The 16,930-nt window shown below is 37.7% G+C and overlaps 1 protein-coding gene across 5 annotated transcripts in view; it reads right to left on the reverse strand.

Annotated features, from left to right (window-relative positions):
* garnl3 (GTPase activating Rap/RanGAP domain like 3) overlaps positions 1-16,930 on the reverse strand; it is a 141,266-nt gene that overhangs the window by 18,320 nt on the left and 106,016 nt on the right. For 3 of the 5 annotated variants that reach the window (XM_030149738.1, XM_030149734.1, XM_030149736.1), the window contains exons 15-23: positions 16,678-16,793; positions 16,112-16,234; positions 12,595-12,669; positions 9,945-10,059; positions 9,781-9,807; positions 9,558-9,662; positions 7,071-7,187; positions 2,438-2,604; positions 413-571 (exon numbers count right to left, since the gene is read on the reverse strand). In XM_030149738.1, coding sequence (XP_030005598.1) covers positions 413-571; positions 2,438-2,604; positions 7,071-7,187; positions 9,558-9,662; positions 9,781-9,807; positions 9,945-10,059; positions 12,595-12,669; positions 16,112-16,234; positions 16,678-16,793 — 1,004 coding nt within the window. The remainder of the gene's footprint in view (positions 1-412; positions 572-2,437; positions 2,605-7,070; positions 7,188-9,557; positions 9,663-9,780; positions 9,808-9,944; positions 10,060-12,594; positions 12,670-16,111; positions 16,235-16,677; positions 16,794-16,930) is intronic. The other 2 variants (XM_030149739.1, XM_030149735.1) reach the window with 1 other exon arrangement.

Below are 16,930 nucleotides of genomic sequence, written 5' to 3' on the forward strand. Positions count from 1 at the left end.
CGTTTCAACAAGATCTAAAGGTCGAACACAGAAGACTGTTTTATAACAAATAATGTCAGGTCACATCCCCTCAAGACGCTGGTTATTAAACACATTTATTTCTGCTCCAGCTTGTACAGTATGTGTTACTCTATACAGAAGACAGTCATAGTAAAAACTGAATAAGATGTTATTAGAACAGCTGTTCATCCCACAGTCTGCTCATTCAATTCTCCTCCCTCTCCTCTCCAGCTGGTGGCTGTGAATGACAACGTGTTGATTCATCCAAGCAGCCTGGTAATCAGAAGGTAAATAAAGCGACAATTCAAGGTCTCACTTGTGCTCAGCTTCAGCCGACATCGTATGAGAGCAAATAGGAGCAAACCTCATGGACTGGGATGTGTTTTTATGTGTGTGCTCGTGTTGCACTCACCCTGTTGGCATCTACATGATGAAGCCGGTAGGCATCTCCAGTGCTTTCATTGATCAGGTCAAACTGATGTTTGTAGGCCACACAGATCATATTGTCATTTTCCCCTGTCGGCCCGTCCACCAGAGCCATCACCACTGGTGGGTCACACAGACAGATTTCCTAATGGGTGCATAAAAACAGCAAGTCAGGGTTATTGTAGGTAATGGAAGTTAAAAGTAGCAGTGGAAAAAAATGTGTAAAAAAAAAAAAAAAAAGAAACAGAAAAACTACAATCAGCAATGCAAAACTAGATAAAACTGAAGGTGAAATCAGCTCCTTTATGTCCTAATGTTTATGGTTCATGGTGAGCAAGAATAAAATGACTTGAAATGCTTTTTGATTTTTAAAGTACCTGAACAATTAACACTACAAACCCAACCAAAAAACTAAACAAAAAATCTCACACAGAGACTGAATAAAAATCAGAACTAATAAAAACAACTAAAAAAGTAAGCAGACCTTACTAATACCTGCCCTTCCTGCTCACTGATACCCTGCCTCCTACCCAGGGTTTTGAGTCTTAACAATCAATCTTATTAAAGACTTTTCAAAAAATTTGCAAAAAAAAAGGCAAAAATTGAGAGAAAGGCACATGTAAAGAAAATGTATCAGAAATTTGAAAAGAATTGGGTGAATAATGTCCAAGAAATGGCTTGGACAAATTGTTTAAGTTAAAATTGAAATTTAAAAAAAAAAAAAAAAAAAAACAAGTCCAAAAGTTGAAATTCAGCCATTGAACTGTACACTGCACCTTTCCTAGTGGTAGAGAATATGTGTGTGAAATTGGAAAAGAATTGGGTGAATAGTGTCCGAGAAGTTGGTTGGAGAAAAACTGCAATTGGGTCAAAACACAGTATTCGAAATCTCTCTGATGGGACATTTTAGAGACAATTTGACAGATTAGTGTTGCTAAATGACCCACATTTTTACTTTTAAATTCATTTTTGCTTTAGTTGGACCATAAAGGATTATCTAAAACAAAGAGCTACTTTATACTGAAATAAATGTTGGAATGGCAATCAATTAAAGTCCGCTCTCTGACAGGACATTACTGTGTTTTGACCCAATTTGAGATAAAAAAAAAAAAAAAAACTTGTAAAAATCAAAAAAGTGAAATTCATCCATCAAACTGTGCATTGGAGCTCTACTATTAGTAAAGAATATGTGTGTGAAATTTGAAAAAAAAAAGGTCAATAGTGTCAGAGAAATGGGATGGACAAAAATCTCGGACGGATGGAATTCCAGGTATATCTATATATTAGGCCTGTAATGGTACACAAAATTTTCGGTTCGGTACGTTTTCGGTTTTGAAAGCCACGGTTCGTTTTTTTTTTTTTTTTTTTCGGTTTGGTACGGGAAGATAGAAAACCCCTCAAAATGTCTTTAATACATTTATGAATTTTTGAACATTTTTCCCCCAATTTTTGGAGACAACAGAACATAGAAAAACAAGAGTAATATAATTCTGCCGCTGTAAATAAAATATACAATAAAATAAATTATTAATATTGCGAAATGTATTTTAAACATTAGTATTGCACTTTTCCCTGAAAGGTAGTTTCGAACAAACAACAAAAATCAAATCACAGCTCTGTCAGTTCAAATTCTGCATTAAAATAACAAAAAAACTCCACATGAAGTGCAACATTAACAAGAGGGCAAACTCGTATTCACTTTTAACAAACTTAAGAGACACATTAACAACAAAATTAATCAAATTATTAATTTTAGGACAACTAACTAACTGTTTAGGCCACTTTGAGCATGTGTGTGTGTGTGTGTGTATGTGACTTGTCAAAAACACAAAGGGGGGATGTTTTTTTTTTTTTTTTTACCGTTACAGGCCTACTATATATATATTTATAAAAATGCTCACATTTATGATTTCTTCTTTATTTCAAAAAATATGCGACAATGTTGGAACATGTGGAAACTATCTTGCATGAGAAGCATCTTATTGTCTTATTTAACCCCTTCCTTCTTTACCCTTATGTACTGAAACTCCTCTACTGGTGAGTCCGGCCCTGGTGCGACGGCGCTGAGACCCTCAAAACGTGGATGTTTCCTGGTGATGAGGAGAAGTTTGTTCCTGATGGCTGCTACTATCCTCAGCTCTGAACCATGGTGGGTGTTGATAGAGTACAAATGACAGCCTGGGACAAACGGATGCAGAGAGAGAGAGAGAATAAAAATACATGGGACATACTGTTCGGTTGATGCTGTTCTCTGACTGTCTTCACACAGATCAATACATCCATTTCAGATAGCTGGCACTGACACCAGTAGTGGGTCAAAGGTCAAAGGTTAGGTGTTTGAAATGTAAAAAAAGCAGCTTAGAAAAATCCTAACATTTTGTTTTAGGCTTAAAGTTCTTCATTCTTTCCAGCATTGTTTTGTATTTTACATAGTAGATATTTTACTCCTTCTTTGTGCTTATTTTAATACTACTACTACTACTACTACAAATAATAATAATAATAATAATCATAATAATAATCATAATAATAATAATAAAAAGTTGCATTTATAAAGCACTTTTCATTCAGCAGAACCTCAAAGTGCTACAGAGAGAAGACAGTCCAATAAAAAATAAAATACTGTATCAGGAATAAAAGACTAAGCATTTTTATAGTAGTAGAAGTAGTCGCAGTAGTAGTAGTAGTTTATTTGGTCGTTAATTACTTTAAACAAACAAAAACAATATATCCATTGTTCCATATACAATGTGACCGAAAGGGTTTAGGCTGAAGTAAAGATTTATTTTGCCTAACCCTATTTACAATTAACACAATGTTTCCACAAGAAAACAAACAAACATAAAAAAAAAAAATATATATATATATATAATTTTTTTTTCAATGTAATTATTGCTAAATATACAACAGGAGAGAATACATATTTAATTTTAATTCAGGTAAATCATGTCCTTATCTCAGCTACCAATATTGATCGTAGTCTTTGAAACAAGTATTTTCTTTAGTCAATCCTGAGCGCTATATTTTTGAATAATAGTTAATTTGTACATCTTTTTTTTTTTTTAAGTTTTAATTGTTTTAGACTGATTGAATCACTCCTCCAGGCCATTCCAAAGATTAATCCAGTGGTTTCCAATGTTTTTCAGCTTGTGACCCCATTTTAACATCACAAATTTCTGGTGACCCCAGACATTTAAAACTGAGATTTTTTTTAATTTCTTTTTTTTTTTTTTTGATTTATTGGTTTTTGATAATGTAACAGTTTGCTATACTATGTTCAAATAAATGTTAATTTTAGATAACATTTAGTCTATATAATGTTTACTATTATGGATGGAGGCAGAAAAGTCAGGTGTAGATTAGTGCAAAGGGAGAATTTGATTTTCCTTGATCAGGATATGTACAGTCAGTCCAGCTGTGATTTACAAGGCTGACAATTAATACTGAACAAACAAGAACTCAAACTATGAATTATGAAAGAGCTGCAGCATCTGAAACTGACCACAATGAACATTTGACAGATAAACAGAACCACAGTGCTGCAGTTTCAGACTCACAGTTTGTCATGCCTTTTATGTATTGGGATTGTCTCTCTCAAGTCACCATATATTCTTTATTAGTAGGTTTTTTAAATTTTTTTTTTATCAATTACTAGAAATTTCAGGCGACCCCATTTGAATTCCAGGCGACCCCACATGGGGTCCCGACCCCAAGGTTGAAAAACACTGGATTAACCCCTCTAATGGAAATACATCTACTTTTTAAAATTTGTTCTTGCCTTAGGTTTTTTCAAAAATGCTGGTTCCTTTGAGGCTATACTGACTTTTCCTACATTCTGACATCTCCTAGATGTAAGGAGGGAGAAGATTATTGTGTGCCTTGTACATCACAACCACTGCATTAAGGTCAACAAGATTTTTTAGTTTGATCTGTACAGTCAATGCTCTAATTAATTCACTTCTTTTCTCTTATTCATGTCTGTGTGTATGTATGATGTCTCTGTTCAGCCCTCTAGGTCAACAGTTTTTGTCTTAAAACATGCTATATAAATAAACTTGACTTGTTATTCTTAGAATGATAAATGACCCTGTCAAGCACAGAGTACATTAAATACTATTCAAAGTGTCTTGAGGTACTTGGTCTTAATTTGCTCTCTTTTTTAAAAATGCTGACAAGAAGCTGCTCTGAAAAGTGGAATGTGTGGTGGTTATGCAAGTATCACAAACATTTGATAAAAGAAAAATAACCTTTAGTTGAAAGGAAATGTCTTTTGAAGGAGCCTTGATATAAGATTGCGATCTATATCTAGTCTCAGTGAAAACAGTTACTGAAAAGGACCAGTGACAGGCTTTACATACATAATTTATTCTCCTTAATTCCCAAGAAAGACAAAATTCCTAATAAGCTGTTTCTATGACGAATAATCTTCCACAAATATTCCCACTTCATGCGGCTGATCATGACCTGATTAAAAATATATAAGTTTTCCACTGGTGGCAGATGTTCCACAGTGTGAACACAGCCTCCCTCTTTCACTCCTTCCTGAAATGGTCAGCTTTTCAATATTTACTCATGTCTCAAAACCAAACGCTTTGACAGAACTAGACCTAATGTTTACATGTAGGTGCATTTCTGCTTCCGACCAGAAATGCAGAAACGCGGACTTTTCCACGTAGGGTCCATCTCTACCAGAGAGGATCTTTGTCTCTACTTTCACTGAGCGTAAACAGGAGGCTGTGTGTCTCGACCCGTGGTAAAACCCACAAATGAGACGTACTCAGAACGAAGTGTAAACATGTCCCAGGAACCCTCGTAAAACCGGAATAATTTTGACATGTGCCCCATGTCTTAGTTGGAAAATGCTCCATTTAGAAAAATCAGAATAAACAGGATATGGTGACATCTGACAAATTCAGAATAGTGTCAGATTTGGAATATTAGTGTAATATTAATTTACATGTATTATCTGTTTTTAAATTCTTACTGCTGCTAACTACTGTTTTAAAAATATATTATTGTAAATATTGTAAGTAATACTTTCTTTTATCACTTTTGTGGCTCATTATTACCTCTGCTAGGAGGTATTGTGATCACTTTACTTTGTGCGTTTGTTTGTTTGTGTTTGTTTGTTTGCAACTTTACGGGGAAAACTGTTCCAACCATCTTTACCAAATTGTCCCCACAGATAGGCCTAGGCCCTGGGACCAACCCATGAAATTTTAGGCCAAGTAGGCCAAAGTTCAAGGTCACAAAATCTACAATTTTCTTATCTCTCATCATTGAGCAATTTTAGAAAATTCATAATAAATTCAAAACGACTCCGATTAGCCTCCAATTTGATCCATCTGTAGCTTATAACAATATCTTGTATCTGGCACAAAATTGTCCACATCCACTGTGGAATGGGGACTCTGGACATTTTAATTTAACACTGAAAATCCCATTTATGACACATTTTTCATTATAACTTAACAAATATTGATTGGAATTGAATATAATTTGACAAACACATGACTGGTACCAAGCTTCAGCTTTTTCTGCTGTATGGAACAACCTATAAACTGTTTAATTTAAAAAGAAATAGTCGATCCACACATGCACACCGTTCGGGGTGCTTGGCAGAGGTTTGTGTTCTCTGAACACTTGTGTGACTTTGTAATTTGTAACTTGTTTCTTTTTGTTTTGTTTTGGGTTTTTTTGCCCTGTTATGCTGCCTATTGGCCAGGTCGTCTTTGTAAATGAGAACTGGTTCTCAGTCGACCTTCCTGGTAAAATAAAGGTTAAAAATACAATGTTTTTCCTCCTCATACTTTGTCTTAAACACCTATGACTATGTTTGTGATAATGTTTAATCCTTAGCACAGGTCAACCACTTCAGTCTGGTGAGCATGGCTATGAGGCATAATGCTGCCTTCATGTGCTATAGGAATTATGGTAAATACTATTAACAAACTCAAAAATTGCAGCTATGTATGAAAATTAAGCCTTTTTGGCATGATATCTGCTCCACTTTAACCAGGATCACAGGGGTTAATGTTCCAGTGAACCCAGAACTTTGTTTGCTGGGGAACTTTACAAGTGTTTGTGGTTCTCTACAGAATGTTCAACTCAAATTCATGGAAGTTACTCTATGTGTGGCCAAGAAGTGCATTGCGGTGTCATGGAAATCTGATTGCCTTCTTATTGATAGGTGGATTTCTGAGATGAACGGTTGCATCTCCCTGGAAAAAAAATCACTTATTGTCTCAAGAAACAATATGACACCTTCTTGAAAATTTGGCAGCCATATTTAGACCAGATAAACAGAACAACAGTGCTTCAGTTTCAGCTTCAGAGTTTGTCATGTCTTTATTGATTGGGATTGTCTCTGTCAACTCACCATATATTGTTTATTAGTAAGTATTTTTTTTTTTTTTTTAACAAATACTAGAAATTTCAGGTGACCCCATTTGAATTCCAGGCGACCCCAAGGTTGAAAAACACTGATTTAAACAATTAATTTCACTATTTTATTGCAATATTCAAAATAAATACATAAACAAACAATAAACAAACAATACTGTGATTGCTCATTTGCTCATCGTGGGGATTATTTTTGCCATGTGAGCTACGCTGCGTCCGTCCTTGCATGTTTTATGCCGTACCTTTAGTCTTCTCCAGTTTGTTCTCTCGGCTGTCACACTTGCTTCTGACGAGCTGCCTCTCCTCCAGGCCTCTCTTCAGGCCGCTGAGTCTGAACACATAGAGCCGAGCATCCTTTCCTGGAAATAAAACAAAGTCCCTTCTGTTTTACATAGAGGTTACTCTTAATTTGCCATCTTTCTCTCTCTCTCTCTTTTTTTTTTTTTTTTTGTAGCATCCTCCCACGACCAGACAATGGAGTTATACAGCGGGCGGATTACTAGAAGGCTTCTTAAGGCTTGTGCTCTCAGAAGCTTTATCAAAGCCCACACACAGTCGTGACAAATGTTTTCGCTGCCATCACACAATCGCCATCAAAACCAAGTCAATATTAGGGTTAGCTAATCATCTACAGGGCAATTAATTACACGCTCATCTGGTTTAAGCAAACATGAGGTGAATCCTGCAGCTGTTTATTAGCGTACAGTTTGGTTTTGTTTTTCTCTGTTGCTTATATACGGTATATTTTACTTATTATTGTCTACAAATGTGTCAGTCCTGCACAGCTGATCCAGTTGGACAAAAAAAGACACATGAACCCGATGGAGACTGGTTCTCTACAGGTCAGCTTCTTTAGATCACAGCGAGAGATCGATAAGGACAGTGGACTAAAGAGAAAGTAAGTACAGTTAATCTAACAGAGAGATGGCAGAGATTTAATAAAAGCAGGAAGAGGAATAATTGGACAGAGATAAAACAAAAACAATGAATGAATAAGAGGATGACAAAAGGCAGTGGCAGGGGAAGAGCTCTCTGATATGCACTGAGGGGGTGTTAAGTATTACATTGTTGCTTATTTTATTTTATTTTATTTTATTTAACTGCAGGCTTCTTACCTCCTTCATGTTCTATGTATGCACCAAACCACTGAGGCAAATTCCTAGTAATGTAAACCCTGTTTATTTAGATAGCAGCATCATATTATATTAGTTCATAATAATATAAAGCTACTTGCAAGATGACACATCTTATTTTTGTGGAAGTCTCCTAAACCCCCCTCTATTTCACTTTGGCTTAAGGATGTTATGTTTTTTTCTTAAATTAGAAAAGATTTGACTCTCACTATAAGGTTCCTCAACTAAATTTTTTTAATAAATGGCAATCTTTTTTAGATTACTTTCGATCTTTATGAACACTGCCTTCAGATTGATCTCTCACACCTCCACCCTACTCTATTTTGTTATTGTTTAGGTGTTGTTTTTTGTCATAATTCATTCTGTCTACCAATTACTGTCAAATTTGATACATCTATGTAATGTCTAATATTTTAAAGCAGGCACAGGTGTCTACAAGCTAAGACTTTTTTATTATTATTATTATTATTATTATTATTATTATTATTTATGTATTTATTTTTATTTCCTTCTATTTCTATTAGCTCAGTTAATATTTTTGTACATCACAGATTTGTTACTGCTTGTACTTATTTGATTTTCTACTGCTCAGAGACTATGTTATAAGGTTCTTATTCCTGCTGTTGCCCCTTCTCAGAGGCCTTGGGGTTGGTTTGAGCATGGGGGAAAATAATAGAAAAGGCAAAGTATAATGAATGCACTGTAATTCCATGCCTTTGTATGTACTGGTACATTGCTCAAAAAAGATAACTAAAAAAATAATAATAATATAAAGCCAGAAACCACATTATTTAATAAAAACCATCAGGCATATTATAGTATATAGTATAGATATGCTTAGACTAGGAAGGTTATTATTGTTATTAATTGTATACGGAGAAGTGGTGGGAGTTTATAAGTTGTACTTCTCACTCCTTTTCAAATATGTATTATATGTCTTCTGTTTAAGTGTTTTGTTAAACTCTAGAACAGTCTTCCTGATGATGTGAGACAGGCCTCTCCTCTGACAATGTTTAAGTCCAGACTGAAAAAGGCTCTGTTTAACTGTGCATATGACAACTGAAAGGGTTCCATCTGCACTCTTCTCTTTTACTTTGTTTTAATTGATTATTACCTCCGCTAAAGAGGTTATGTTTTTGCCAGGGTTTGTTTGTTTGTTTGTTTGTTGGTTAGTTAGCAACACAACTGAAAAAGTTATGAATGGATTTTCATGAAATTTTCAGGAAATGTTGATACTGGCACAAGAAACAAATGATTAAATTTTGGTGGTGATCGGGGGTGGACTGATCTGCCTTGGTGGAGGTCTGTGCTCTCTGAGTGCTTTTCTAGTTATTTATGTTTTATTGATTATGTTTTAATTGTAATTGTGTGTTTTTAACCTGTCTCATTTCCATTTTTGTAAAGCACTGTGAATTGCCCTGTGTATGAACTGTGCTATACAAATAAATCTGCCTTGCCTTTATTTATTTTCTTCTGTTTTGACATTCACATTCGAAATAAATACATCAATCAATCAATCAATCAATCAATCAATCGATAAACATGAGTCTGTTTCCGAACTCTTTCCTGCTCCTTCTGCATTTGCTGTCAGCCTACCTTTGTCGGCCCTGGTGATGAGCAGGTCCTGAGGCTCGAGAACGTGCATCTGCTTCACCACTATGGTTTTGTCAAACACCTGCACTGGGGGTAAAGCTTGTGTCTCTGAAGCACAACACATAAGAGTCAACACACACAAACACAGTACAGTATTTCTGAAAACAACAACAACAAAAAAAAATCTCTCAACAAGAACTAGGAGAATCGATTGGGTGCCACTCACCAGCATTGGGCTGAGCTGGATCAGTGCCTGAAACATGGACAACATCATTATTATCTTCATGTTAGCCTGCTGACCTTGGCATTTCACTGAGTGTTGTATTGAATAGATATGGATGAATGGGTATTTTAGAGGACAATGGGAAATATGGATTGGTATAACCTCACCATCCAGCAGCATGACCCCTGCTGCTTCTGTGGCAACCAACAGAGACTGACCCCAAGAGTCAGCACACACGATCTCATAGGGGAATGTGCTGCAGAATGGCTGAGACTCCCATGGCTACAACACACAAACACATCCAAATATGCAGAGACATGTAAGAGTACACAAACCATCCAGACTGGAGTCACTATCCACATTGTTTCATAGATTATAGATATAAATTCTGAGATACAAGCAAGATTGGTGGCCAATTATGTGCACACTACAGGAAATATCTATTAATTTCAAACCCTACAAGTGAAGTGAACGAATGAAGCGTTTCCACTACGTGGTATAGGCTCGGCTCGACTCGGCCTTTTTGCGTTTCCATTACGAAAAGGACCCGGAATCTGGTACCCAGTGTTATGACCCATAGGTGGGTCTGGGTGTCACTCCGTGGGTGTGTCCATTTTTCTTTGGCGTGAGTGGATAATGTGTTCCAGGTGCCTAGCCAGATTCCCCCCCGTGATTGGAGTAGCGGCCGGAGGCCAACCTTTAAAGACCGCGGAGCTGGTGTCGCACTTCCTCTACTCCCAACCCCGCCTTCATTCTGCCAGTGTTCCTGGTTCAGCAGTAGGGTGGGCTGCCTTTTTTCTTTTGTCTCGTTTTCTCCTGTTTTTTGATAAGGAAGGTTCGATCCTGTATTTTGGATTCTTTATTTTGCAGGTCAGCTTCATTTCTCGATAGTAGAGTTTTGTTTGTTGTTTTGACCAGAGCCCACCCCGAAGTTTCAGTTGCCTTTTGTCCAGTTGTCAGTATATTTATTTTGTGCCATGTAAATAAATCAATTTTGTTAAACATGCACAACCCGTGTCCAGGGTTTCTCTCTGTGGCTTGGGAGTGAGGAAAGGTGACTACACCTTTCATGTTGCACCCTAAGGTCCCCTAGTAACACCGGTACTAGTTTTTTGGTATCACCTCTGCCAAGGTTCCAGGACTGGGGACCAGATACTAAAACATGATGTGAAAACACTGCAGACCACTGATTGGTCAGAGTTGTCTCTGTGACCCGCCGTTTTACAAAAAACAGATGCGGAAGTTTACAGTAAATATAGCGGTAGGTTAATCCACATGATGACAGCCTGAAAAACTACACTATTCAGTCAGGAGATTCAGTCTTTGGTGGCTAACATAAAAATTCAGCATGAGCTTGACGAGACAACACGCAACAAGCGAGTTTATCAGCGACTCTGAGCAGATGACACGGATATAACGCGGTGCATCGCTATGACATCCAGGTACTGTAAAGTCGGTAGTATCCTGTAATGGAAATGGTCTCCAGGAATAGTATCTGGTACCCAAGTCGAGTCGAGCCGGTTCCACATAGAGGAAACGCGGCATAAGTCCACCTGTTCCACCTCAATAAAGAATACATTGCATCTGATCCTACACATTTTTGACATAAACTCCCTTTACACAGGGGTGGCAATCTTTGAGAGATCATTGAGCGATGAAAAACTGGCCAGATCTCTCAATGATCTTTCAATGAGCGCCCACTGAACACCAAGACCTCTCAATGATATCCATGGTCGCTATGGTCTCCTCAAAGTTTTGACTCGATCCAAAACAATCTCTCAACGATCACCAAGGGAAGCGATCTCACAACGAACGCCCAAGGAGACCCTCAACCCTCTCACTGATCTCCCAATGATCTCTCAGCAGTCTTTCAATGAACGCCAAATTTTTCCACCCCGAAGATAGAGATGGATGAGGGAATGGGTACGACTATCTCGATGACTCCCCCCATCTGATCTGACTGACCAGACAGTTTAAAGTAGGGGGCCAAAGGCAAGGATCTCCCAAACATTTACACAGAAACAGGTTTTTTGAGGCTTAGGAAATCATTGAGAGATTGGGCCAATTTTGGATCGCTCAGTGGACACCCAATGATCTTTGTGCTGTGTAAAGGAGCCCTTAGAAACTACAGTGATGACTGAGGGTCATTATTACAAGAGCATTACTGACATGTCTGGAGATTTAAGGCCTCTGGAAATTCAGTTTGGAATTGTAAAAAATATATGCTATATTCATAAACATCTGAAAGAAAATAGATATTAAAAAAACATCATTAGTACATTCAGCTGCTTAAACCATTTTTTAAACGGTGTTGTAAGCTAGTGATATTAGCCACACCATTTCTGGGCTAAGTGTGTCACTTGAGTGTGTTTGATAGTCAGTTAACCTTAAATATAGTCTGAAAGTAAAGGTGGAGGATATGTTTTCATTGGGGTTTGTCTGTCTGTTTGTTTGTTTGTTTGTTAGCAACATAACTCAAAGAGTTAAGGAACGATTTGGATGAAAATTTCAGGAAATGTTGATACTGGCACAAGGAACAAATGATAAAATTTTGGTGTCGATTGGGGGGGGGGGGGCACTGATCTGCCTTGGCAGAGGTCTGCGCTCTCTCCGAGTGCTTTTCTAGTTATTACTGCATCAGCCTTTCTCAGACCTCACCTTTTTCAACATTTAAGTCATTTGTATTAGAGTATGTAAGTTTTTTTCCCCACTTTTTCAAGCAAGTACAAAAAGTGTTTTTTTTTTTTTTTTTTTTTTTTTTTAATAAATCAGGAACACCCAACATTATTTGTTATGATTGAGAATACTTGCGCTCACCTCTTTTCTGCACAGGCCAGTGGTAACAAGGCTGGTTGGGGCATCTCCTCTTACAATGGTCTTCAGTTTCAGAGCCTAAAGAGCAGATGGCATTAGACATGACTCATAACAGTGACGCCAGTGAAACCTCTTTCCTGTGCCACTTCAGGCTGCCAGGGTTTACTGCACAGTCTGTGTTATGCCAGCGCCACCAGGGTAATATATACCTAACCGGGGATCGCTTCCTCAAATGAATAACGCGCCTGGTATTTAAACATTTGGATTTCAAGCTTCATCGCTGACCTTGCAGGATAGAGTTATGTCTGCTGCTTGGCGAGAGCTGTTGGGAGTTTCCTGAATTATGCACCTTGTATTACATTACTGGTGTCTCACTGGGCTGCTACTGTCATTTCCTTGTTTCGATGCTTTCTTAGGCATTTAGCCGTGGATGGAACAGATCTGCACAAGCAGATTGGCAGTGCAAGAAAGAGGACGTCTATGTTTATACAGTAATCATCTGCCAATTACCATCATGAACTCAGCTGTCAACCATTTACATTAGTATGTTCTTACATATAGAAGCAATGTAGAAATGATTTCATCAAAGCTCGCCTACACCGCATAAGGAAAATATCTATAACACTCCATAATACCCATGAAAATGAAACAGCGAGGACATAAAATCACCACGTGTAATGTGTATAATAGGGTTAGTTAGTATTCACAAAGTCTTTTTAGTTGAAGCAAACACAGGTCTCGTCTCAAACTGGATAATCAATGACTCAACATGTCTGCCTCTCTTTGTTTTCATGATTTCCAGCACAATGTGTTGATGCCTCGGCTTTGTGTTTATGAGTGGAGAGAACAACAGAAACAAGGTACAAAACACGAATAGGTACAGAAAACAAGGGTTAGCAGAAGATCACAAAGGAAACAAGGGAGACAGAATTACCCAGAGGGAAAATATGTTTTTAGAAGAAAAAAAAAAAACAACTTTGCTAAACTAATCTACTCTGCCACTGTCTTTCACAGCATATGGGATGTGATGACAAACTCCTGCAAAGTGTTTGTTTTGATAATAAGTGAAGAATAAACAGAGTATCTCCATTCACAGCCTACAAAGTGGTTGTATGAGACAGAGCTAAAAACCAGACCTGCATGACACTAATAAGTAACACATAAAAACATGTTTGATTAGTAACAATAAGCTAAAACCTCAAGTGTTCTGTTTTATTAAATAGGAGATATAAAAGGTATTTTGCAGGCTTATTACAAAGCTACTTGACCATTTATTTTTTTAGAGTAATGTACCTGTAGATTAAAATCATCTTTCAAAAGGTTTTTTTAAAAAACAAATTATTTGCACAGTGTCAAAGGTCACCTAGTTTCAGCACCACAGACAGTTCCTGACACCGCTTTCACTGTTTCTGTATAATCACAGTTACATCGGCGTCAAGGACAGAGGTGCGATGAGGTACAGAGCTCTGGCTCAGAGACCTATCATTATTCGTCCGAGATGACCTTCCTAAAAGCAGCTATCACTCTGACGTTATGTGTGGCAAGCCCCTCAGCAGGAGTATCTCAGTTTGTTTTGTTGATACACGTATCCCATTCTCTGGACTTCATGTTGTAGAAAATCTGGTTTTGGTCACTCAAAAGTGTTTTCAGACAGGTAGAGGGGTTCAAATATATGATTGACAGCTGCAGTTTAAATATGACTGTTATGATTCAGTCACACGTGATTCTACTGCTCTACTTTCTACCATATATAGATGCTTGGAGAGGACAGAGCTGCTGAAAGAATACGCATATTTGCAAATTCTGGATTTTTTTCTCATTATTTCACTCCCGCAGCTTTAAATCCAAGCATATACCACAGTAGAAAAGTAGAAAACTGTGGCTGTGTGTGTCCATTGTTGCCATTTTTGCACCAAGTATTTACATTATTTATTCAAATAAAACCAGGAGTCAGTTACAAGCTGAGTCTCTTATAACAGCCAGTGACAAATAAAGGCTGGTTCTCAATTACAGGCCAGGTAAAAAAAAAAAAAACATGGATAAATGTCTGTTTTCAACATTTTACTGTCCTAGATCACTCACCTTAAGTGTCACTGTGCAATTTTACCCACTGCAGGTGTGTGTCTTAATTTTCAGTAAACTGTCATTTGGTTTTAGGAGGTAAAATTCATAAAAAAGCTCTGTTAAGTAATAAGCAGATTCCATCCACTGAAATGCAAGAGTGTTTTTATTTTCTGATGGTTAAGGAATTGTTGCATTTGTAGAAAAGCAGCTTCTAGTACTTAGCATTGGTGCATTTTGTAGTAAGTGTGACCATTTCTAAATGGTAAATGGACTTATATAGCACATTTTCTACACCTTCATGGTGCCCAAAGCGCTTTACAAAGCCCCACATTCACAAACACACATACACTCATACACCAGTGGCCGGTTGCTGCCAGGCCCCACTGGAAGCAATTTAGGGTTCAGTGTCTTGCCAAAGGACACTTCGACATGTGGACAGTCAGAGCCAGAATTCAAACCCCCAACCCTTTGCTCATTGGACTACCCGCTCTACCAACTGAGCTACAGCTGCCCCCAGTTCTACTCATTAAACAGTAGAAATTATAGATAAAGGTCTGCGTCTAATACAAGGCCTGGTACCTTCAGCAGCTGAGGACACTATTTAAGGAAATACAGTATATATGTTTTTAAACAGTAGCAATTTTAACCCATAGGGACCCAATGTTCATTCATTCATTCATTTTCTGAACCCGCTTTATCCTCACTAGGGTCACGGGGGTCACTTGGAGCCTATCCCAGCTACATAGGGGGGAAAGCAGGGTACACCCTGGACAAGTCGCCAGTTCACCGCAGGGCTGACATATAGAGACAAACAATGTTACTTTTGTATATTTCGTTCTCTATATCTATCTTTTCTTTGAGATATATCATAATTTATTATGACATAATCCTCTGTATTTTGCGTTTTCTCAGTGAACATTAGGTATTTTCCTATATTATTATTATTACTATTATTATTATTATTATTATTATTATTATCATCATCAATATTATTATTATATAAAAAGTGACTTTTTCAGAAATATCTATCATTAACTGAACATAAAACCAAGTGTCTTCATCCACTGTCATTGATCCAACTCCATGGGTTTTACTGGTGAATCAATGTTGTAGAAGATGACGGTGTTTCCACGTTCCCTATGGAGCCTCTGAACATCCAAATGGGTCATATCAGATGACCATGAAACGATGATGAACTGCATTTTACACCAGTTATTTACATGAATTAGTAGGTTAGTGTTTCAGAAGTTATTAAACATTTTAAATCAGTAGATGGTTTTGGTTGTCAGTGGCTGTTTGGGTTTTTATGTAACTAAAATAAAAATGTGTAAAACCCCATTTCTGTGGCTATTGTCTTTTATATGAGCTAAACATTACTGAATTCACAGTAATATTAATATTCAGACAACATCATACTGTATGTGAGTACATTTCTGTGTATGTCTGATTACTTTACCTGTCCTATCCTGACAAATTCAGCCTGTCGTGCCTCCTCCTTCTTGCGTGCGGACTTGGGAGACTCAGGAAGAACATCACTGAAGGACCGTCGATTTAACATGTTCTGGGGAGAAAAAGGAACCTGCACATGGACCGCCAACACGCACAATATGGCCGACACACACGCAAACACACACACACAGACAGAGAAAAAGAAAGCAGAAAGGGGTCTAAGAAGCTGACCCTGGCACGGTGTGAGATCAGAGCAGCAGACGTGAAACACAGTGAGAAAAAAAAAAAAGTTGTGTTAGATGTGGGAAAAAAATACAAGATATAAGAGCAAAAGTGTCAAGAAGAGAGAGAGCCCTGTTGTGAAAGTCAGCATTGCAGTAGTATCCCGTCAGTGTGGTGCAGTATGCAGAGGCAGATAGAGGGGCTGCAGTGGAATTACAGCAGAACCAAATTCAGCAGAGGCTACAGTCACTGCCAGTGACTGAAGTGACAAGGAGGATGCAGAGGAGACCAGATCAAATTGGGCTGAAAAAGAGCAGATAAGAAGCAGTCAGTTGAGCAGTGCAGCTGTACCTTGTGCAGGTCAGGTGTGAGGTCCTGGTAGAGCGAGCGGATCAACATGTCAAGGGTCCGCTGTCGCTTTTGGGCAAACGTTGGCGTCTCCAGTGTGGCTTTCTCTCCATTGATTACTGCAGAGAAGGAAGATGCATCAGATTAGGAACAGAATTTTACTGTACATGCAGTCACTTTTAGGGGTGTGTATTGGCAAGAATATGGTGATAGGATACAAATGACAATAATAGGATCACGATACAATATATCACGA

The sequence above is a fragment of the Sphaeramia orbicularis genome, chromosome 12 (genome assembly GCF_902148855.1).
Source record: "Sphaeramia orbicularis chromosome 12, fSphaOr1.1, whole genome shotgun sequence".
Taxonomy (NCBI): Eukaryota; Metazoa; Chordata; class Actinopteri; order Kurtiformes; family Apogonidae; genus Sphaeramia; species Sphaeramia orbicularis.